The sequence below is a fragment of the Miscanthus floridulus genome, chromosome 2, assembly GCF_019320115.1.
Source record: "Miscanthus floridulus cultivar M001 chromosome 2, ASM1932011v1, whole genome shotgun sequence".
Lineage (NCBI taxonomy): Eukaryota > Viridiplantae > Streptophyta > Magnoliopsida > Poales > Poaceae > Miscanthus > Miscanthus floridulus.
The window spans coordinates 157,293,079-157,318,107 of record NC_089581.1 but is presented as its reverse complement, the minus strand read 5'-3'; the positions used below and the strand labels follow the sequence as shown (position 1 = coordinate 157,318,107).

The following is a 25,029-nucleotide window of genomic DNA, read 5'->3' as shown; positions in this document are numbered from 1 at the left end:
CCACGGGCTTCATATGCAGGTGACGATCGGACGGCCCGTGGTGAGCGCGAGCGGCCGAAGAAATTCTCGACGGACCACAAAGAGCATGGCGCGGTGGTGCCCGTTCTGTAGTAGTTGCCTTGTTGGGGCGACCTTTTAATCGTGTCTGTGCCCGAGCAAGACGCGACGGGACGCTGCTGCATTGTCGGCTATCCATAGCAGTCTAGCGTCGGCGCTCGCCGTCGGCTCGCGTCGCTCTCGGGCCGGAGGCGGTCGGTACGTGTGTGGGTAAGCCGGTAAAGCCAAATTTTTCATTTTTTGCTTTTTTTTAAAGTTTTTCATAAATACGTCTCTGGAGGAAAGATTTCAGAATCTGCACCCTTAGCTCGGCGTCATTGATGCTGTCGTCGAGCTAACACGTCTCGGCGCCAGGGTGAATGGCACCGAGCCTTTAATACGTATGGGTCCCAATCCTTTCTCTCTTCCTCTCCCTCTCTCTCTCGCCCGAGCCGAGCAGAGCACCGCTGCCGCCGCGCCCGGAGCCCGCCACCGGCCACCCGAGCCCGCGCGGCCTCGCCCTCGCCCTCGCCGGCGCACGCCAGAGCCCACCACCGACTGCCCGCGCCACGCCGCCACCGAGGCCGCGCCGCGCCCGGAGCCCGCGCCGGCCACCGTCTCCGCCCTGCGCCCGCCTCGAGCCCCGCGCCCGTGCCGGCCGCCCTTCCCCGCTTCCTCGGCCGCGGCCGCGGCGGCCACCGCGCCGGGCCTGCGCCCCGCGCCGCGCCGGCCCCGTGCCACCGCCGGCCGCGCCCACCTTGCTCGCGCCGCACCGTGCCGCACCGGCGCCGTGCCCGCCATGCAGTGATCGTGTCGTGGCCACGTCGCGCCCGCGCCGTGCCGTGCCGCGCTGCCCACGCCCGTCCTCGCCTAATTGGCTACCCGTGCTGACGTCCACGGATCAGTCGTTGCAAAGGTAAAAATTATGAATATGCAATGTAGCTACTTAGTTGGCATTTGTTATTTATCAATTAATATGATGACTTAGGTAGTTGATTTAGTTAGTGATCTAGTGAGATATATGTAAATAGATAGAAACATAGATACATAGTTACAGAGATATAGTTAGATAGCTACTTAGATAGGTAGTTACATATTTATATAACTAAATAGGACCTAACTATTTAGTTAGTACACTGTATCTATGTATATAGTTGTTATCTTATTTACTTAGTTTGCAGTTAGAAAGTACTTGTTAGGTACTATCTATTGTCTATTTTGGACTAAAGGATATGCGTTTCGTTATGTGTTTGAACTAGATGGACAACCTAGTGACCATATATTAGGGAGGCACCGTTGAATACGATCACTATGAATATGTTGAGTTTGTTGACATGCAAAGCGTGCCTGTGTTATTCAATGATAGACCTTCATTTAGTGAGATGCTTGCACGGGCTCGGGAGGAGCTGCATTGCCTTGGAGATGATGGCATTGCAGTTGTTGGTGTATTGCACCTAGGTTCTCCTCCCAACATTCTCAGGCGAATGATCCTAATTGGTTGTGTGGATCAGTGGGAGAACTATGTGAGATCGGCTATGAAGAGCCAGCTGTAATGTTTAGACGTGGTTGTGCGTCGGGTGTTAGTTGATCCCATCCCTCATGAGTTTTCTCCACAAATGGGTCAGCAGACACACATCGACCCTCCCGTCCCAAAATCTGATATGGATATGGAGGTTGCACCTATGGTTTTCGATGCTCAATCTACCCCCAATGCGGTAGTTGGAGATGGTTGTCAGACTCATGTTGTTGTGGCAGATCCTCCTCATGAGATTCCTTTGACACAGAATCATCCGAGTAAGTGTCTTAACCGCATGCTTATTGGGAGCTTAACCCCTTTCTTACATTCATTTCTTTCATTTTTTCCTTATTTATCTACTTATGTTGCAGGAGACATTCCTGAGAATGTGGATGTGCCCCTTGTTGTTGTGCAAGTGCACTTTGGAGATGGATTCCGTGGCTCCAATATTGTTGAAATTATGCATGATTTGGAGCCATATGAGATGGCAAGGGCTCTTAATTCTGATGATGATCGCCCTGTTGGAGAGTTGATAGAGAGTGATGTTGAGATACTAAGGCGTATCATTCTCGGCCATCGTGATCCAAGAGTTCACGAGTTCAGCGATCTTACTCATTCCGATCAGGCATGTGTAGAAGGACGTGATGATGAGCACCTAGAAGCTCCTAAGGCCGGCCCTAACATGGTAAATTGGTAATTGAGAATGGGAGGGTGTTCAATGACCTCCCTACATTGAAGAGGTGGTTGTAGGCGTTTGCAGTGATACGAAAGAGACCTTACAAGGTCTTGCATTCATATGCGGAGCGCCGTTACACAATTGTGTGTGACAAGGAACGCTGCCCATGGAGGGTTTGTGCAAGGAAGCAAACGGTCACCAGAAAGTGGAAGATCACAAAAGTTATTGGGCCACATAATTATGCTGACCATGAGCTGATATTGAGGCATCGGCAGTTGACATCTACCCTCATAGCTAAGCGGTTGTTGGCAATATTACAGAGAGAACCCAACATGAAGGTGATGATAATTATCAGGACCGTTGAGGCGTTGTATGGAGGTTATGTGATAACTTATGGTAAAGCTTAGAGGGCTAAGCAGTGAGCGTGGAAGATGATATATGGGGACTTGGAGGATGTGCACGAGCAGCTGCTAGTACTTTTCAATGCAATTAAAGCGGTGAATTCAGGCATGCATTATGAGTACATCCCAAAACCAAATGCATGGAAGTATGGGAGGTAGATATTCTTCCATGCTTTCTGGTGCTTCCCTCAGTGTGTCGAGGCCTTTAAGCACCATCGTCCCATCTTCTCCATCGATGGTACGTTCTTGATTGGCAAATATCAGGGCACACTTCTTATAGCCATATCCTATGATGCGAACCACAAGTTGGTTCCTTTGGCATTTGCTTTGGTTGAGAAGGAAAACAATGACAGTTGGGGATGGTTCTTGAGGCTAGTCCGGATACACGTGGTTGGGCCTAGCAGGGAGGTTGGTGTCATATCTGATAGGCACTAGGGCATACTTAATGCCATGCGAGAGCAGATAGAGGGGTATGCACCTTTGCACCATCGTTGGTGTACTCAGCACCTTGCCGAGAATCTACTCTGGAAGGATGGTGTGAAGGGTAACTTTGATCTATTCTAGGAGGCTGCTTGATAGCTTGAGGAGAAGTACTTTCAGAAAAAGTTAGAGTAGGTCAGAACCGCATCAAATGCAGAAGGTAGACAATGGCTCACTGGTTTGATGAGGGATTTGGAGAAATGGATGAGAGCTCACGACACTGGTGGATGGAGGTATGAGTTTTAGTGCAGCAACATGGCGGAGTCATTCAATAAGTTGCTATTGGGGATATGTAGTATGCCCACGAATGCAGTCGTTCAATTCACCTTCTATAAGCTTATGGCCTGGTTCAACGATAGACATGCCCATGCATTGAAGTTACGAAGTGATGGAGAGATATGGGCTCCAAAACTGAAGGCACACCTAGAGAAGGCAAATGAAAGGGATGGCACACATGAGGTTACATGCTTTGATCATGCCACATGGACTTATCAAGTCGAGCATAGGGGCGGTACAACGTCCGACGGTGAGGTCCGAGAGTCGAGGATGCATGTGGTTGTCCTCCAAGATTTTAAATGCACTTGTGGTAAACCAAGGCAGTACCACTTTCTTTGTTCTCATTTGGTGGCAACAGCTAGGCATCACAACTATAATATCGAGAGTAGGATACCTCACGAGTTCAGTGTCAACATGCTTGTGCACACATGGAGCCCCCGCTTTGTGCCTTTTCGGGACCCTAGAGAGTGGCCTCCATATGATGGGCTGAAGTACATTGCGGATCTAGCTTACCATTGGAACAAGTGTGGATCAAGAAAGAGAAGAGGCACATGATGGTTATGGATCAGATACCCGGAAGAACGAGGCGTGGGAGAGGAACCCCATTTGTTACTGACCCTGAGCAGTACGAGTGCGGCAAGTGTGGTAGACTTGGCCACAATTCACGAAGTTGCCATTGGCAGATTAGTGAGGTACGATTATTGGTTGATTATATTGCTTAATATATGTCGTATTCATTTAATTAATTATGCATGTAATTGTGTCAATTACTTGTTCATGTTTCATTGCATATTGGATTTCTAACTCATTGACTTTTTTTGTAGGATGACGCAATTCCACCTGCTCGACCCGATGTACGAGGAGACCCACCGAGGACGTCTCATAGCGCAGGGGCAGGTAACAATCTATATGTTTTGTTCAAATTTTGGTGAGCGTACATGTGTTCATGAAGTAACAGGAGACTATGTTTTATTCCATGCATGACATTTCCCTCCTTCATCCTAGAACCCACAGTGGGTTCTTAGACATGCGGTACAATGACAGGTACACTCCTTTCCTATAAAGAGCTGTCCTAGATGTCATCTCTTTTAAGGTTTGTCGTGGATTGCCCAAGTTTAACTCAACGGCCATAACTGCGTTGGTTGACAGGTATTATATTCAATCATTGCCTCCATTTATGGCCATTTGTTTATGTGCTTGCCTTTTTGACATGTAATCTTGATTTGTCTAAAATATAGGTGGCGGCCGGAGACTCATAACTTCCACCTATCTTTTGGGGAGATGACAGTCATGCTCTAGGACTGTCAGAAGATGCTAGGCCTAAAGATTCACAGCAACCCAGTCACCGGGCAGTGTAGGTTAGAAGGCTGGAGAGCATGAGTGGAGGCCTTCCTTGGGCATGAGCTTAGCGAGCAAGGGGCTTGCACTTCTGGAGTTCTCATCTCCTGGCTCCGGCAAGAGTTCGCACAGTGCCCTAAGGAGGCAGATGAGGAGACAGTTGGGTACTACAGCAGGGAATGAATCCTACACCTGTTTGCCTATGTCTCTTCCCCGGCACCATGGGTGACACTGTGTCCTGGATGTCGGTCCACTACCTCAGTGACTGGGACCAGGCGAGTCACTACAGCTGGGGCTCTGCAGTCTTGGGTTTTCTATACCGACAGCTGTGCGAGGGGTGTCATCGAACTTTGTCCAACACATCACTTGGTGGATGCGTGTACCTATTACAACTGTGGATGTGGGCTTGTCTTCTAGTTGGCCATCTAGAGGTTCTGGCTCATCGTGAGTGGTTCCAAGGTCAGCCTCCAAGTCGGCAGTCGACGTGGGCGTACCTTTGGGACCAGGTCAGGGTTCAGTATGTGAGGTTAGAGCGGGCATACATTGAGTTCATGAATGAGCTAGACACGCTGATTGTGGTAGAACCGCCTAATTTAATGCCTCTCAGGAGTGCTTGTCTTCAATTAGACACTAAGCACTCAGGGGAGAACACTAGATTACTCAGTTCCGTCGGACACACCCTAGGAGAGAACCTGAAAATCCACATTTTTACCACCAGAATCACAAATGAGAGAATAAAGCTTACATCATTCGTAACCATTTCTTACATCACTTTTAATACAACAGCAGAGTATAATATTTATTAATATAACAGCGGAATGAAAGCATATTATCAGAGTTATAAACAATTTAATTTAACAGCAAAATGGAACATGTGAACAGAGGTACAGCGGAAATAAACATCTATTAATGACATGATGAGTTATTGATATATAGCAACTATGACAACCGATTGTAAAACTTTCTTTTATAAAAGCATTTAGTGAGAGTTATAAATAAAGACTACGATCACAGCGTAAAGGAATCCTCGCTGAGCCCACCAGGAGGTATCCACACACAAGAGTCAGCTCTAGCATCCACCTGTCACCTGCAACAGGGGGAATAAAACCCTGAGTACTCAATTGTACTCAGCAAGACTTACCCGATAGGAGAAAAGAAAAGACTCCAAGGATATGCAAGGCCATCTGGCTTGTGGGTTTATTGCATTTGCAGGAAGCATTACTAAGTGTGCGTCCTTATATTTGATTTTTATTAATAGCCGCATTGGTTCGTTAACTAACTATTCTATGTAAGCACCTGTGCTACTTTCAAGCAAGTGGTAAGCAATCAGATTTCCTTTGTCCATCTTCCATCTTTCATCTTTCATTTCTTACTACGATGCTAAACCGTAGACAAGCCGTACCGGATAGCCCGGCGATTCGCGAATCAATGCCCCCAGCTGGGTACCCCGAAAACACACGCCCCGCTTGTACCCCGGGCATAAGCAGGACCAACTCATCACTCTCCTGTCCCGGGTGTCCAGGTCCCCGTCCAAACTGGGACTCCAAGCCCCCGCCCCTGAGTCCCGGACTCAGCGCGGTGCAAGGACCTCCTCCACCAAAAACAAACCTAGACAGTCGGTCCGGAAAGAGCCGGATCCACGACAAGAGAGCAACAAGTCTTCCAAGCGCCCATACACAAGTATGTGCTCGGGATAATAAGTCTGTGACCTGCCTAGAGTCATATGCACGATCGGTCCTTAATCGACCAGACAGGGAGAAACGGTGCAACCAAGCTATGACCCGCCTCCGCGGCGACACAACTTCTTACACCCACCAATACCCAAACCATATCCCTGCCCGGTCACCATTTTTCTTTCCAAGTGATAAGCATATAGTACATATTTCCTATATCTCGCGAGTGACAGGTAATCACTCGACTTCTACCGGAGTCCTGTAGCATAGCAATCTACACGATCCTGTCATACTAGTAAGACTCATAGGATAAAGATATATATATGCAAGTGGGCTTCATTCAACTCCTTGAAACTTAATGCACAAATATAATTTAAACTACAGAAAGGTAGGGGTTATGCACCGGGGCTTGCCTGGGTAAGATATATTAAAAGTTAGTATCTGCATCTTCGGATCCTCTACCATCAACTGGATAGAAGCCCCTTGCATCATCTCCCGACGAGAATACCATTACACCATCTTCGGATTCCCAATCACCCTTCGATCGATCCGTTGATCCATCACCGTACCTATATGATATGCATGCGATGCAATGCAAGGATGTAATTAATCAACTGCATCTTCTGACAGCTCGTCGCCGGTGGAGATCCTGACCAAGCCGAGATGAGCATACGGATAAGCAGGATAAGGCGAGTTAGAAATCACCTTCAATCGAACCGCTACCTCAGCTCTGGGCCTTACCCCCAAGCCTGCTCTGTAGCAGCGTTGAACAGACCGGCGGCGACGGGAGTGCCAAATTGGCCGGCAAACGTGCACCTCTGGTTCTCCAAGCGGGTTGGGCGTTTAGCTAACTTCGTGACCTAGCTACTGACGTGAAGAATCGACTCGAGACGGACCACACGTTGAATTTGAACGGCGCCCGCCGACCGCAGCATAAGGGCATGGCAGGGCACAGGGGATGGTAGTGCGCGACACAGGGCGGGCCTGACTTGCTGTGGCGTGCGAGTGACAAGGCGATGGCGCTACGGGACAGCGGAGACGGCGTCCACTCGATGGGACCACTTGGCCTTGCCTGCGCGCGAGCGGCGGAAATGGACAACCGAGTGCGCGGGAAAGCCATCGACAGCCCGACAAGGCGGTAGCACGACGCGACAGCGGAGCGAGGCAGTTGCCGCAGGGTAAATAGCTCGGTGGTAGTTGGATTGGGTGGCGAGGCGGGAACCACGTCGACCCGAAGGCTTCTACCACGGCACCGGCCTGGCCGTGCCTAGCTCCTCCAGCAGCGCGCACCCACCACCCCGCGGCCGCGACCATGCACAAACGGGCCGGCCAAACGGTGACAGCACACCCGCGAGGCAACCCCAGGGCAACAGCAAGGGCGGGCGCGGCACATGCGTGAAGGGCGTCGGAAAGCGACAGCGCGACGTGGTAGAGGTGGTGATCACGGACAGACGGCTGATCGGCCGAAGCAAGTATCATGCACGCTTTTTAAAGTGACACCAAAACTGCCAAACAGTGTGGTTAAGGTTCGACCAACCTCACTAACTCAAAGTCCACACCACCAACTTGCTAGGGAAACACTCGGCGTGACCAAAGAGCGACAAGGGTAAAAGATACGAGAAAGCCAACATGAGTTCGTCGCACAGCGCGCCGGTTCGCGAACAGGGCACCGAACGTAGCTCTTCGTGCGTTCTAAGAGTTTCGAGCCATTCTTGGGATAACCCCGCTACGTCCAACCATTCTACGAACCAAAACACTTACGATGATACAACCAGCGATATAATAATATAAAGTTAGCGTTTAAGGATTTAGCGAGAATTTAAATGCTAACACGTCATTGTCAATCATTTCTGACTTAGGAAATTATAACTTTTAGTTTTGACCGCATCCCAGAACTATTTAACTAGCTAGTGCGATATAACTTGCCATGAGTGATACTTTAAAACCTAAGTTAAGACTTTTAAAGCCCGGGAAGCTCGTTTCGGTAAAACCTGTTAGGTCAAAATTGTGGCGCTAAACAAGATCGTAACACCGGGGTGTTACAACCAACCCCCCTTAAAAAGAATCTCGTCCCAAGATTCGAAGTTGGAACCAGAAAGGGGGAACGCGATTACATTTCATAAATCAGGGATTACACGTCTTCGAATACTACACCACACGGGGATCTAGGGATACATGATTAAGAGCAACTTGGTACAACCGAGACTTAATCCAGAAGTCGAGATAGACGAGGACAATGGAGAAACAACAAAATAATGATTATCCAAAACATGGCATAGCACCAACAAATCTAGAAACAGTCGACTGAGAAGTAAAACATCGTGAATCCTAAGGCCAACTAACCAAGGGAACTTGAACTTCTTCGACGAACTGGATCCTTTCTTCTTCTCAGATCACACCATCACCTCAGACAGATAGCTTCACAACGTCGCCTAGATTTCGTAGTTCAGTTGTGAAAGGGAAAGGAACGGGGATGAAGAAGAAGAGCAAGGACCAAGGGTATCTTAAATAGGCGAACGGGGAGGGAAAAGCAACACATCAACGACGGATGCGGCGGGGATGGAATACACAGACGGTGCATGATGTGGAGCTAAGGTCAGAAACATGGCGTGCTTCCTACGCGAGCGGCGGAGGGGGAAATAAAGGAGAGTAGAGGGGGGTCCGCTCGACGAGGCAGGCGTGCGGGCGGTCGTGTCACCAAAAGAAGAAGGAAAAGAAAGGGAAATGGGGGGGGGGGGGTCCGGTACGGGGACGAGGCGCGAGAGTCGGGAGCCGACCGGATGCTGGAAAAGGAGCAACGCATAGTGCACAAAGACGGTGTGCACTGCACGATGCCGCGGTCACGCGAAAACGGGACGATAATGGACCCGACATCAATGGCGTTCGCAGGGCACGCAGCGAAATAACCCGGCATGCGTAGCACGGTCAACTAAGCACAGGGCTTGGGACAAAACGTCCACTCTGACTTTTGCAACTACTCCCGACTATCCACTGCTGACCTTCCTTGACCACATCCGTCTTTTCTGTAAACCCAGATCATGTCATACTTCCTTTCTTCAAACCATCTCCTTTTTACCTTGAAAGACACTTTTGCATCCCCATTATGGATTTCCTGTTTGAACACCCGAACATTTTCAAGGAGAAAACTTTAAAACAAAACGGTACGGCGGTGTAACTTGGTAAAGGTACTCGGTCAAAAACCTCGATACCAGCGCGTGCCATGCAGCGTCACCATGTGGCAGCTGTTCCACTGGGAGCCCTCGGTTTCGTCGCGGCACCATAAGCTTTTAACCAGGCTACTACTACCAACTTACACGCCATAAAGGCAGTGGGGTCGTAGACCACAGAGTAAGGAGAGTATTGCAAGGGAAAATTCAAACAACCAAAGTTCCCTTCACAACAAGGGACAAGGAATTCAAATCCAACGACGAATTTGTTTTAAAAAGATTCAAGTGTTCTGTTGGGACATCCACAGTTAGTCGATACAGTGTCCAATATTATCCAATCACGGCTGATCTGCTGGTATCTGAATGGCAACTTCTCTTGTAACTCACTTAACATCGCCCTTGAAAACTTGGAGCACGTCTAACGAGACTTAAAGTAAATGAACGCAATAAACACAGCGAAATAATTAAAATGCACGTTCCAACGATCTTATGCGGGTACAACGTACAGGCATTCAGGCTCCATTCTCGACATAGCATTCCCCTACGGTCAGACGATCTCAACACTACGGACGAACAGCAACGACAAGAATACAATACCGGAGGACAGCGACGAAAAGTACTACTACTACGGGTACAACATCCCAAGGCAACTACTCTACATCTTCTTGTGGCAATGGCTGAGTGAGAGGAATCAAGGGCTCTGCTTCTAACACTTCCGACGGCGGAGGTGCTGGCGGTTCTGCATCACCGGTTCTTCTTCTCTCTGGCGGGTGGAGAGGGATCCCTTCCAAGATCGGGGCATCCTGCCTTCCATCAACCATCGACCTCCACCTGGCCCTAGTGAACAGATAGGCCTCACCCAGCTGATGGACATGCCGATCTTTAGCCTCCTTCAGAGATTCCTCCATGGTAGCCTCTCGGCTCTCAGCAGCTGCAGCGCTGGCATGCGCTTCGGCGAGCTGCACCTGGAGCATCTGGTTGAAGACCTCGGCTTCCTCGGCGCGCCGAAGGCATGCCCTCAGCTCCAAGGCTTGCCGGTCATACTACTCATCTAGAGCGAGTAGGTATGTGGTCAAGTGCACCACGGTGGGACTGTCCTCTTGCGCATCCCGCCCTTGCAAAGCCTCCATGCGAGCCCTCCATGCCCGCCGGTTCCTATCCAAAGGTGGAAAGAACCGCATGGGGGTACGGGCAATGGGCTCCTCATAGATCTGGCAGAGGTACCGTAAGGCTTTGCGGGACACAATCTGGTAGGTGTCGGTGAAGCTAAACCCGGTTGCGGTCACACTCCAGGCTTCGGTGAGGTTAGGGAACTCTTCACTCTTCCCGATGTAGACTGTAACCTCACACCGCTCGGTGCCATGCTCCTCATACTCACGGCCCTCATACTCGGGGTGATCATTGACTCTGAGCTTTTGCAGGGTGGCATGCAGGATTTTGGGAAACCCCTCAACATTCAGGCAGTAGGTGCTAACCCAGGCTCCTGCCATCTCTGGCGGTGGTTGCAAGGAAGGCTGATCGAAAAGCTGGCTCAAAGGAGAAGCTAAGCGAGCTAAAGTGCGCTGAGTGGTGGTACCAATGGCTAAGCCAGGCTCTACTTATAAAGGCGGAGCATTCAGTGGTCCTGGCGTGGTTCACCAGGGTTCCCGCGCGATATCACTACGGCGGATCGACCAAATTCCACGAGTTCGAGGCGAGCGACGTGCGATGCCATTACTGACTAGTATGACTGCAGGGCAAGGGTCCGACAAGAGCGCAGAAAGGGGTATGGGGAGACGTGGGTCACGACCGGCGTGAACCACGAGCGAACGCGAAACACGAAGCCACAGTTCAGACCTAACTCTAGAACAGGACGAGTCAGTCGTGCACAATACGACACGCGTGACACCTATGGGTGGCGTATCTGCAAGTAATACGAGTACTACAATGCATAGGCATGATATGCATGAATGCACGTCCTATACGTCCTTTCACTATTGCCACATATAGGGCAATCGTTCTCAGAATTTTGGCACATCGTTCTCTCCCTATAACTAGTTGATACTATCGAACTATGCTCGAGTCAGTGTACCTACAGAAAACTTGATCAAGCCTATCTAAGTCAGTAGAGTGCCATCTATCCTGGATACATAACCATAGTAATAGGGCTACTTATATAACCTCGCATATAAAGGCCCTAACTTTTTGCAACAATGGGTTGTCAAATTTTTATTTAGAAAAGGTTTTCGAAGCTTTATTTCCTCATTTATGCTCTGATACCACCTGTGGCAGAACCGCCTAATTTAATGCCTCTCAGGAGTGCTTGTCTTCAATTAGACACTAAGCACTCAGGGGAGAACACTAGATTACTCGGTTCCATCGGACACACCCTAGGGGAGAACCCGAAAATCCACATTTTTACCACCAGAATCACAAATGAGAGAATAAAGCTTACATCATTCGTAACCATTTCTTACATCACTTTTAATACAACAGCAGAGTATAATATTTATTAATATAACAGCGGAATGAAAGCATATTATCAGAGTTATAAACAATTTAATTTAACAGCAGAATGGAACATGTGAACAGAGGTACAGCGGAAATAAACATCTATTAATGACATGATGAGTTATTGATATATAGCAACTATGACAACCGATTGTAAAACTTTCTTTTATAAAAGCATTTAGTGAGAGTTATAAATAAAGACTACGGAATCCTCGCTGAGCCCACCAGGAGGTATCCACACACAAGAGTCAGCTCTAGCATCCACCTGTCACCTGCAACAGGGGGAATAAAACCCTGAGTACTCAATTGTACTCAGCAAGACTTACCCGATAGGAGAAAAGAAAAGACTCCAAGGATATGCAAGGCCATCTGGCTTGTGGGTTTATTGCATTTGCAGGAAGCATTACTAAGTGTGCGTCCTTATATTTGATTTTTATTAATAGCCGCATTGGTTCGTTAACTAACTATTCTATGTAAGCACCTGTGCTACTTTCAAGCAAGTGGTAAGCAATCAGATTTCCTTTGTCCATCTTCCATCTTTCATCTTTCATTTCTTACTACGATGCTAAACCGTAGACAAGCCGTACCGGATAGCCCGGCGATTCGCGAATCAATGCCCCCAGCTGGGTACCCCGAAAACACACGCCCCGCTTGTACCCCGGGCACAAGCAGGACCAACTCATCACTCTCCTGTCCCGGGTGTCCAGGTCCCCGTCCAAACTGGGACTCCAAGCCCCCGCCCCTGAGTCCCGGACTCAGCGCGGTGCAAGGACCTCCTCCACCAAAAACAAACCTAGACAGTCGGTCTGGAAAGAGCCGGATCCGCGACAAGAGAGCAACAAGTCTTCCAAGCGCCCATACACAAGTATGTGCTCGGGATAATAAGTCTGTGACCTGCCTAGAGTCATATGCACGATCGGTCCTTAATCGACCAGACAGGGAGAAACGGTGCAACCAAGCTATGACCCGCCTCCGCGGCGACACAACTTCTTACACCCACCAATACCCAAACCATATCCCTGCCCGGTCACCATTTTTCTTTCCAAGTGATAAGCATATAGTACATATTTCCTATATCTCGCGAGTGACAGGCAATCACTCGACTTCTACCGGAGTCCTGTAGCATAGCAATCTACACGATCCTGTCATACTAGTAAGACTCATAGGATAAAGATATATATATGCAAGTGGGCTTCATTCAACTCCTTGAAACTTAATGCACAAATATAATTTAAACTGCAGAAAGGTAGGGGTTATGCACCGGGGCTTGCCTGGGTAAGATATATTAAAAGTTAGTATCTGCATCTTCGGATCCTCTACCATCAACTGGATAGAAGCCCCTTGCATCATCTCCCGACGAGAATACCATTACACCATCTTCGGATTCCCAATCACCCTTCGATCGATCCGTTGATCCATCACCGTACCTATATGATATGCATGCGATGCAATGCAAGGATGTAATTAATCAACTGCAATCACGACTCGTAAAATACGACGTACGCCTCTCAAGTTAACGGGCTAGTTCTAACGATGACCGTACTAAGGTTACATGTACACGTTGTCGAATAAGACGTTACTTCCCAAATAGTATTTCAACTATACAAACCCAAGTGGTTTCTTTATTTTTATCCTATCGTTAATGTTTACTCGCAGTAGGACATCATTACCTATTTAGCAACTAATTATTCCGGAGCTACAAAATTTACAGGGAGCAGTAAATATTGCTAGGAACCTACTGTAAAGATTGCAGATCCAATATTGTTACCGATTTATCACAACAATTCCTATAAGTTTATGTTTTTACAATATTAAGTGTCCCACATTAATTATATAGCTCCTAAGAATATCATCAAACTATGCCAACAAAATACACTATTGGATGGATAATGATTTAGGAACCCAACCACACTCTTTTGGTATTTTTATGACTTTTCCATGATTTATTACTAATTTTACAAGTTCCCTGTTTTTGATAAAAGAACAATACTGAGAAAGGAAAAAGGGCCGCTTGGGCTAACACCAGCCCCGCTCGGCCCACGCGCGTAGCGGCAACAAGTGCAGCGGCACAACCGGCCCAACGCGCGGCGAACGGCCCAGACGGGGCACAGCAACCGACCGTCCCGGCGGCGCAGACAGGCCGCAGCCAGCAGACCCGACGCGGCCTACGGCGTGGCGGCAATAGGCCAGACCAGCGATGGCCCAAGACCAGGAGACCCGCGCGCGCCACCGTTTTTGCAGAAACGACCTTAGATCCCAACGAAATTAACCCATAGTCCCTTCCACTATTTGCCTCTTTCTCTGACGCTTTTGCCTAGCCCCCAGACCTTTTTCTTATTCCAACGCACCAGCCCCCCGGCGACTCCACGCGCGACGACGTGGCTCCAACTGGCACTGCCTCGCTGCGCCGGTCAGCAGAGTGAGGCGCAGACCAAAGGAATAGGCCGACGAGCACCGCGGGGCCAAAACGAAACCCAAGATGCCGAGTAGAGACCGAACGGTGACTTCTAACGCTCTGACCACGCCGACGGGCTACAAGCAATAGTGGCGCAACTGTTCCGGCGTCCTGCGTCCTCGGAGATGGAAACGAAAGGATGTGAGAGCAACAGTACCTTACCCCGGACACGGCTACGGTATCGGCTGGAGTGGAAACGACCCGTGCTAGGCTGGCCACGAGCACGGTGAAGGACAGCAGCGCTCCGAGCGTGGCGTGGCCGTGTCAGCTCGTCGCCGGTGGAGATCCTGACCAAGCCGAGATGAGCATACGGATAAGCAGGATAAGGCGAGTTAGAAATCACCTTCAATCGAACCGCTACCTCAGCTCTGGGCCTTACCCCCAAGCCTGCTCTGTAGCAGCGTTGAACAGACCGGCGGCGACGGGAGTGCCAAATTGGCCGGCAAACGTGCACCTCTGGTTCTCCAAGCGGGTTGGGCGTTTAGCTAACTTCGTGACCTAGCTACTGACGTGAAGAATCGACTCGAGACGGACCACACATTGAATTTGAACGGCGCCCGCCGACCGCAGCATAAGGGCATGGCAGGGCACAGGGGACGGTAGTGCGCGACACAGGGCGGGCCTGACTTGCTGTGGCGTGCGAGTGACAAGGCGATGGCGCTACGGGACAGCGGAGACGGCGTCCACTCGACGGGACCACTTGGCCTTGCCTGCGCGCGAGCGGCGGAAATGGACAACCGAGTGCGCGGGAAAGCCATCGATAGCCCGACAAGGCGGTAGCACGACGCGACAGTGGAGCGAGGCAGTTGCCGCGGGGTAAATAGCTCGGTGGTAGTTGGATTGGGTGGCGAGGCGGGAACCACGTCGACCCGAAGGCTTCTACCACGGCACCGGCCTGGCCGTGCCTAGCTCCTCCAGCAGCGCGCACCCACCACCCCACGGCCGCGACCATGCACAAACGGGCCGGCCAAACGGTGACAGCACACCCGCGAGGCAACCCTAGGGCAACAGCAAGGGCGGGCGCAGCACATGCGTGAAGGGCGTCGGAAAGCGACAGCGCGACGTGGTAGAGGTGGTGATCACGGACAGACGGCTGATCGGCCGAAGCAAGTATCATGCACGCTTTTTAAAGTGACACCAAAACTGCCAAACAGTGTGGTTAAGGTTCGACCAACCTCACTAACTCAAAGTCCACACCACCAACTTGCTAGGGAAACACTCGGCGCGACCAAAGAGCGACAAGGGTAAAAGATACGAGAAAGCCAACATGAGTTCGTCGCACAGCGCGCCGGTTCGCGAACAGGGCACCGAACGTAGCTCTTCGTGCGTTCTAAGAGTTTCGAGCCATTCTTGGGATAACCCCGCTACGTCCAACCATTCTACGAACCAAAACACTTACGATGATACAACCAGCGATATAATAATATAAAGTTAGCGTTTAAGGATTTAGCGAGAATTTAAATGCTAACACGTCATTGTCAATCATTTCTGACTTAGGAAATTATAACTTTTAGTTTTGACCGCATCCCAGAACTATTCAACTAGCTAGTGCGATATAACTTGCCATGAGTGATACTTTAAAACCTAAGTTAAGACTTTTAAAGCCCGGGAAGCTCGTTTCGGTAAAACCTGTTAGGTCAAAATTGTGGCGCTAAACAAGATCGTAACACCGGGGTGTTACACTGATGGTGTCTAGTGTAAGTAAATTTTATTTCCCATGCTGGTTTGAAATAGATTAGTATACCATCTAATATCTTGTTTGGACATGTTGCAGGTGGAGTGGGAGTCATACGATGGAGAGGGGGCACTTCCTTTTCAGTTGAGCAACGTTTGTGGGTTCGACGACAACTTCTATAGGATGAGGTGCCCTCTATTCTGCTTCTATGCTGTCGAGTTTCACCTACCAGATAGAGTTGCACACCAATTTAGAGTGAGACAGCTTTGGCCTACGACTCTGTTCTCGACTGGCGTTGACTTACCCAAGTAAGCATTTTGCTATTTCAAATGTCTCATGATGGTCCATTTCTATTAATATGGTGACATGTACATGGATTCAAGTAACGATGAGATATGTGCAGGTTGGATCATTAGAAGAACAGAAAGATTTTTGACTGGGAGAAGCACCACCGGTCCTACATTGAGCAATGGGAGGAGATGCATGACAACATGGACGAGAACAACGAGCCACACATGAACCATGAGTTCATGCGGTACCAAGCTTGGTACCAGCGTGCGACACGTTGCAGGCTAAGGGTACAGTGGACAGAAGATGACTACATCAACATCGAGTCCTCCGACAATGAAGACACGATGTACGACCAATCTACTCATGCAGGAAGGCAGGTGGAGGAAGGACCGATCTTGGACAGAGTGGTAAGTCAATTGCCTTATTTTTCTACGTTAAGTTGCATACCAATACATTAGGCGTTCTTGGACCAACATTAGGAGTTATCTATTTTAGTTAGTGCCACCTTCGATCCGTATCACCCTTATAATACGTTAGATTCTTGTACAAAAGAAAACAAAACCTATTGCTATATGTTTAAAAGTATTATTACTGATAACTTTGTTGCAGGGCAATACACTCAAATGCTCCATTGAAGAGATTGAGCACATTCGGCCGAGAGTCAGGGACAACTACATGCTTAGCCTCCTGGACATAAGATTCAAAATATTATTTCAAACATATTATTAATATGTTAGATTCTTTCAGTTAACATATTATTACACATGTGACTGCTCGTTGTGGTTGCAGGACAAACACGATGCAAGATGTGTATGTTCCTTCTGTAGGCAGAGGAGGCTTAGGTTTCTCTAGCCAAGCAGCTACAGGGGACGGGGACGAGGATGAGGATGATGATGATGATGATGTGGACTAGAGGCATGAGGAGCTTGGCCCCTCTCAGCTCCATGATGCTCCCTTGACTTAGCCTACACCGCGTCTAGGCACTAGGCGACACCGTCCGCATGACCCTTACACTCTAGGTATGAGCCCTCTCGGTCACAAGGGTAAGGGCAAGAGTAGGAGCCAGTGAGGGTTGTGGTAGATGTTAGTATGCACTATTATAGATTTTGTATTTACTTTCCTATAACTATTTCAGACTGTATGGACATTGTGGAATATTTGGACTGTGTTGACATGTTATGTTGGTTGTGACATTCGTTGTGGTTGCATTTTGCTCCTTGGATGATTAAATGTTTGGAATATATAATGATGTCTCTGTTTGTAACTATGGATGCTCCTAAAACAAGGGAAACTCTTGCGAATTTTTTTTCCGTGAATCATTAATCATACTACACTACTAAAAAGGCACAAATGTAGTACATAGATTAAATGTAAATTTATTAGAACATGTATAGTCCAATCATATCGTATAGATGCTTTGTAGATGAATCTAGGGTTACCCAGCAACAGTGAACAATTCTAGGCTTTTTAGACAATAAAAATAGACTTTTCAAATACAAGGACAACATCAATTTATCACTTCACTAACATAGTACTGGTATGCAAGGAAGCACAACTCCACTCCATCTCCACCATCCATCTTATGACTATTTGATCCAAGGGCTGAGGTGAAGAGGCACACAGATCGCTGACATGGCACACACTACTAAAAAAGTCCACATCCAAGACAATCCACTTTTGTCATAGTAAAGGCCAAAAATGTCATGGACATATATTTGTGACGATGCTATGATGAAATCATCTTCGTCATCTTTGTAGCGTCATAGCTGTTGCACCTTGACGATTTTGTGTATTTTGTCATAGATATTGTTACATCCATGACGATTTTCCCCCGTCACTGAACTATTTCAGCCGGCTTGCAGCGTACACGTGTATGGTCACAAGGTTGACACGTGTACGGCTGGTAGATTGACATGTGTTGGGCTCTTTGATTGAAATGTGTTGGGCTCGTAGGTTGACACATGTTGGGCTCATAGGTTGACACGTGTTGGGCTAGTAGGTGTTCTGTGGGCGTTGACGTGGCAGCACGTGGGCGCTGACGTGGCAGCACGTGACATAATGACATTTTTTTTGTCATAGAAATTTGCATAGGCATTTGACGAATTTGAAATAATGCATAGGTACCATACATGGCCAGCCTCAGCAAACATAGAACATAGGTTCATACATCACAGTCAGACTTATTGTTCATACAACCAAAGTTCCCAAACACAGGGGAACCACAAGTTCACACACATCATTGGAACCACCACTTCACACACAAATTCGTTCACAAGTGCCATAACCAACCTGCTCAGCACCAGGGAACTACAGGCAACTACAGAGGTACCTAGCAAGCGCAGGAACAAGCTAAGTAGCTCTGTTACCTGCGTTGATGTTCAAGATGCGCTGAAGTAGTAGATCATTGGCTTCTTGTTTCTTCTTGAACTCCTCCATCTCCTGCTGGGTCCTGAGCACTACTTCTTGGGTCTTGGCCAATGCATCTTCTATTTCTTCACCTTTCTTCTTCAAGGTGTCCAGTTCTTGTTGAAGTAGATTAGCCCGCGTCTTCTCTGCCTGTAGCTATTCCTGAAGTTGTGCTTCTCTTGCAACTGATCTAGCAGATTTTGACCCTGGTGTTTGAAGACCAGCATTCTTCAGGAATGTAGAAGCAGCACTGGTTTGTGAGAGGACCTTGGAAACAATTTCAGTACTGGATCTTGGTGTCTCTAAACCTTCAGCAGGTTGGGCCAACATATTTTCCATGGCACTCTACATCAGAGAGATGCAAATTTGATAAGTTACTTATACAGAAACCATGTTTCAAGAAAAGAAATGGAAAACATCAGATAATCCATGTTACAAGATAAGACAATCATTAGAGAACATAAGATAATCCATGTTACAAGAATGTATGTGTACACAACCATGTTACATATGAGAATATAAACTGCATATATAGCTGCATATATGTGTATGCAAGCACTTTCCATTTCAGCAAGCATATAACTGGATATATAGGTGTAAGCATGTATGACCATTTTTTCTATGTATTTTAATCCCAGCCAGCAATCAATTTTAGTCCCTTCAAGCAATTTCACAAGTAAAGATAGGACCATCCAGACACATCATACAAATTGTGGCATATGATAATCGCACCCAGCAACCAATTCTAAATATAAACTGACATATGTACACAACCCATCCATCAATAAGGTGTAGGGACTCACAAGTGTCTCTTTGACTTGATCTGTCATACCATTCTTCTTACTGGTATGGCATTCCTTGAACATCTCCACGGCATTGACATCATGATCCTTGTTTTTCTCCATCTGTATGTAGTTTGAGAAAGAAATGCAGAAAAATTAGCTTCTGTATCTACACACAAATAGAAAACGTATTGTACTAGATTTTTAGCACTTACATATGTGTACAAGTGCGAGATGTAGCTGCGAGATCTCGTTGACTGATGGTGTTTGACCTTAGTACGGTTGGTCTTGTTCTTCTCAGCTACTTCCTGAAATGAAAACAAGTAAGTTGCAGATAAAGTAGACAAAACAGAGAAGTTGTTGTCTTATGGCACATCATACCCTCCCTTTTGGACTAGACCACTTTGCCACAAGGGCCAGCCACTGTTCATCAGTTATAGTTGGAATAGGGGAAGTTGTTCTGATTTGATCAGCTGGGACACCGATGAAGTACTTCTTCTTCAATAAATATCTAGTCTGTCGTACCCCAGATTGGAGTAGATTGGTGCAGGCTTGCTTTGTTGGGTCATCATTTTCATCAATTGCCAACCTATTCTGTGGAAGTCAATAAGTCATGAGATTTAGCTATTAGCATTTGATACAATGACTTATGGAAAGTACCAAATAGATATTGAAGGTATTTACTTACAGATAAGTGGCCAACGAATTCTTTCATATAGTTGTCTTCATCCTTCTTGTATTCTTTCCAGTGAGTTAGGATAGGCATGCTGGACCTAATGACAAGTCCAGCCTCTGAAGCTAGCTTAGCAGCTTGTAATGGCTTCTCAGGCCTTTTCTTCCCTGGAGCAATTTCAATTGTCAACCTTCTTCCCATCACCTTTGTCATGTTGTCTAGCAATTTGCCCTTTGCTGGTGGTCTTGGTCGCCTTGGAGCACGTTGTCGACCTACAAAGTATCCGCTGAGAGTGTTAGACTAGTCCACCGTTAAATCAAAGAACGTGAGAATGCATGATCTGTTACTTGCCTTCAAGAATAGTCTCTAACTATTCAGAGACATCTGCATTGGTTTGCTCAGAGACAGCATGTTCATCTGCATTCGTTTGCTCATCAAAAACAGACCAGTCCAGAACAGGATCTTGTTCTTCAACTTGCTTCATAGGGTCTGTGTCAGTGTTCTCAGACTCTGGGAAGGTGGTGCTGTACTTTTTCCCAGACCTTGTGGCAACTCCAGGAACTGAATCGCCCTATCTAGTTGCCCTAACCCTTTTCATTCCACCTGGAGGCATCCTGGTGTTCTTCTTTGGTCGACCCCGCTTGGTCTGCTTGTTCTTGTTGTCAATTTCCTAACACATAATGGAAAATATGTTATTATAATATATATCGGACAGCGTGATGCCAGAACCCCCAACCAAGATTGAGAAGAGACCTTTTCTACGCTAGTATTATCAAAATCATCATCTTCTTCCTGGCCCTCTTTAGCTCCAGGAAGATATTCGGATGAATCTGACCGCTCATCAGTTACATTGTTGTGTTTTTGCTTGTTTGGATTCTGAGAACTAACAAGTCCCGAAGCCAAGGTATGAAGATGCAAGGATTCCATCTTCTTGAGGTTCTCCGTGACTTGCAAGTCCCGAAGCCGTTCATAGTACCCTATTTGTAAACAAATTTTAGTGGAATTGATTGCTAAACCCTAAACCCTAAACCCTATCTAGTGGAATTGCCCTACAACTAGAAGACGGCGCTACACAAGGGAACCAAATACAAAGAACAAAACCCTAAAATGAGGAGCATAGCGGAGAGGAACCTGGGCTCGGGGGGCAGAGCACTTTTGTGGCCTGTTTAGGCATCGTCGTTGCGTGGCTCGATGAAGTGGCCGATGTCGAGGTGCGGCTCAATGAAGTGGCCGACATCGAGGTGCGGCTCGATGAAGTGGCCGACGTCCTACTTCTCCATCTCTGGTGGGGTGGACATCATAGGTCATGGCTCCTCCGTCTCCGTCTGTGTTGCGGCGGAGTGGATCTAGGGGGTGGAGTGGCTGTATGAGAGGGCGGCGGAGTGGGTCTGGGTGGCGGAGTTGATTTGGGTGGCGAAGTGGCTGTATGAGAGGACGACGGAGTGGATCTAGGGCGGCGGCGGCAGAGTGGATGCGGAGTGGGTGCGGCGGAGTGAAACGAAATGAGGCCAGAAGAGATGCGGGAGGGGATTGACCAATATATAGTCCTCGGTGAAATTACTATGTTGTCCCTGTGTACTTTCAATGGAGCGGATGCCGGAGGAGGGCAGTAGGGGGTTTTCGGAGGCACCAAAATTGGGCAGGGATAAGCGCGCAAACGCCAGAACCCCTAGGCGGGAGCTGGAAAGCATTTTTCTTTTTTTTTAGAATAAAATTAAATGGTTTTTTCTTTTATGTCTGTTTATTTTATTGAATTGTAAATTGATATTTGCTTCAAAAAAATGTGACAACAATTTCTACATGATTGGGATAAAAAGTAAGTTTGTATAATGCTTTACAATGTTGTTTTTAGTATTTGTAACCTATTTTGATATATGAAGGACATGATTCCAATGTTTTGTTTTTTTAGTATTTATAATATCTGATGTACGCATAAAATTTTCAGTATGATAATATTTTAGGTCTCAAATTATAGGGAGACATACATGATCCTTTTTTTGTATATATATACACATGTAACATACATTCTACTTAACTATAATGTGTGTGCTTCAATGGATTTAAACATTTAGTAAGTTGATTAGCACTTCATAAGATGACATACTATGTGAGCATATGAGAATGACTTGATTAGCACTTCATAAGATCATATACATGCAAGGTGTGCTTTGTTACTATATAACACACATACACACATATATGCTATAATATGCACTTCACATATAACTAAGCACTTGATAAGGTAAGGTCTACATGCATGCTTATATCAACACATATAATTATGCACTTGAGTTGAAAAGATCATACACATGCTTGGTTATATCAATACACATAGGTATATGATGTGTGAGATCATATAGCTATACATGCTTGGTGTACTTATACACTTAACATGGACCATACAATGACCATTAGAGTGCGAGTTGGACAATTAGTGTACATTGATGAAGGTCTTGAATAGTACATTGAAAATCCAGTTCAAATTCGATTCAAAATGAGCTTGAATCATTGATTTGACCACTGTTTGACCATAATGGACCCACCAGTCAGCCTCATCCCATGGTGAACCGAGTCCAGCCATATGGAAGGCTCACTCTAGTGGACCAACCCTGTCAGCCTCTTACCCCAATGGTCTGATACCCCCAATCCGTCCCCAAATCCCCGAATTCCCCAAATCGCCACAGCCGAAGTTCCTTCGACGCCTCGCCGCCGGGACCGCTACCAGGTGCCGCCACCGCTCGCACTACCAACCGCCGCCGCCGCCGCCAGCCGACTAGGGTTACACCTCAATGGCAACCTCTGCTGGCTCAAGCTCGTCACGGAGCTCCATGGAGCAGTCCAGGGCACAGTCCCCATACTCCTCTCCAATTCCATACCACCACCCCCCTACTCCTACACACCGGCTCTGGAGTGCTACTATGGTCAGAAGACTCCTAGGTGGATCTCATGGAGCAATGCAAATCCTAGAAGGAGGTACAATGCATGCCCCAAATACAAGGTGAGTTCAATTTGCATTATGATGTGTTGATTTCAATCTAGGTAATAGTCTACCTGACAATCTGAATGTCTGTGGGTGCTAGGCTGGTGGATGCCCTTTCTGGGAGTGGTTTGATCCCAAGCCAACAGAGCATCAGGTTGAAATTCTTGTTGATTTGCGAGATGCAGTTAGGGTCTTGCGTAGCAAGAATGAAACTCTAGAGCTAGAGAAGAACGAACTCAGTTTTCTGCTAGATGAAGCACATTTGGAGATGGCCAAACTGGTGAAGGAAAAGGAGGAGGCCATGGCACTTGTGAAGGAGCTTGAGGCCAAGGCACTTGCCAAGCCACAGAAGAAGCTGAAGGCAGTGTGTTGTGGTTCACTGATCTTTCTTGCTGTTTTTTTGGCACTGCTGGTGGCAATGTTTAGTAAAGGTGCTCAGCCCATGAAGCTACAACTACCTACTATGAATGTCTGAATTGGCAATGTCTGAATGTTAACTGAATGTATGAGTTAACTGAATGTATGAGTTAACTGAATGTATCAGTTAACTGAATGTATGAGTTACTAAATGTATGTTGATGTCTGAATTGTCACAGTTATTGAATGAGTTATTGTATGAATGAAAAATTGTTTGAGTTAACTTAACTGTATGAGTGAATTTGTTGTATAGACAGATTTTGCTAGAATCTAGAGACAACAACATCCCAAAAATGACAGCTAATCAACATATCCCAGAAATGATAGAATTTGTTACAATCTATAAATAACCCCTCACTCTCTCTCATTCACACACAATACAAGGAAGAAGAGCACTCCTCAACATTTTCTTTCATTGTAGTACCAATGTCTAAAGGGTTATCCAGAGGGAGAGGAAAGGGGAAGAGAACAACCATTAGGTGGGAGGGTCCTCTTGGTCCCGATTTCTTTGAGGAAGCTCTTTATGAGAGGTTCCCAGTTGAGAGTAAAAGTGATTTCACCAAAGAGGCACCACTGAGAGGATACGATGAATGAAAAGAAGAGTGACCAAAATGCATGCATGGTGAGGACTGCTTAGTGCAAATGTTCACCGAGGGAATAGATTCAGGTTGTCGTTTCTTCAAATGCCTGCGAGCATGGGTACTTGCCATTAGTATTTGTTTCTTCAATATGTTCCTTGTCTATACAACTTATATGACATACTTATTGCAGTCTTTCTTGACTGAAGAAAACTGTGGGTTCACTAGGTGAGTCGATCCTTGACCTATTTATCCACATGCGGAGTACATCTACTACCTGCAGGACCGTATCTTCGATCTAGAAAGAGAAGTTAGCAGCGGTTACAAGGACAACAGATAGGACGACAACAACAATGGTGCCGATTCACAAGAGGCACTTTGCAATGATTCATATTGCACCTGCCCTAATCACAGGAACAAGGGTCCTCCGCCGCCACCACCACCAACAATGGGAGGCTACTTTGGAGAAGGTGCAACACAATTTGCTATGTGGCCACACTACTAGGACCACTTTATCTTATTCACATGGCACATCTATGTGTTTGTTGTTTGGTTTATTTACCCTAGTTCGATACATGATCTCACATGCCATTTATGTGTTTTGTGTGTTGAAAAGACTCAAATCTAGTACATAGATTAAATGTAAATTTATTAGAACATGTATAGTCCAATCGTATCGTATAGACTTGGGTTTGGACTCCCAACTTGGGTCGGGACTT

General features: G+C 47.1%; 1 protein-coding gene across 1 annotated transcript; it reads left to right on the top strand.

Moving 5' to 3' along the window:
• The first annotated feature begins 439 nt into the window (after nucleotides 1–439).
• Nucleotides 440–844, top strand: LOC136537320 (predicted GPI-anchored protein 58). The gene has a single exon (XM_066529331.1). It carries the CDS (start codon nucleotides 440–442, stop codon nucleotides 842–844), a length of 405 nt encoding a protein of 134 aa, XP_066385428.1.
• The last annotated feature ends 24,185 nt before the right edge of the window (nucleotides 845–25,029 follow it).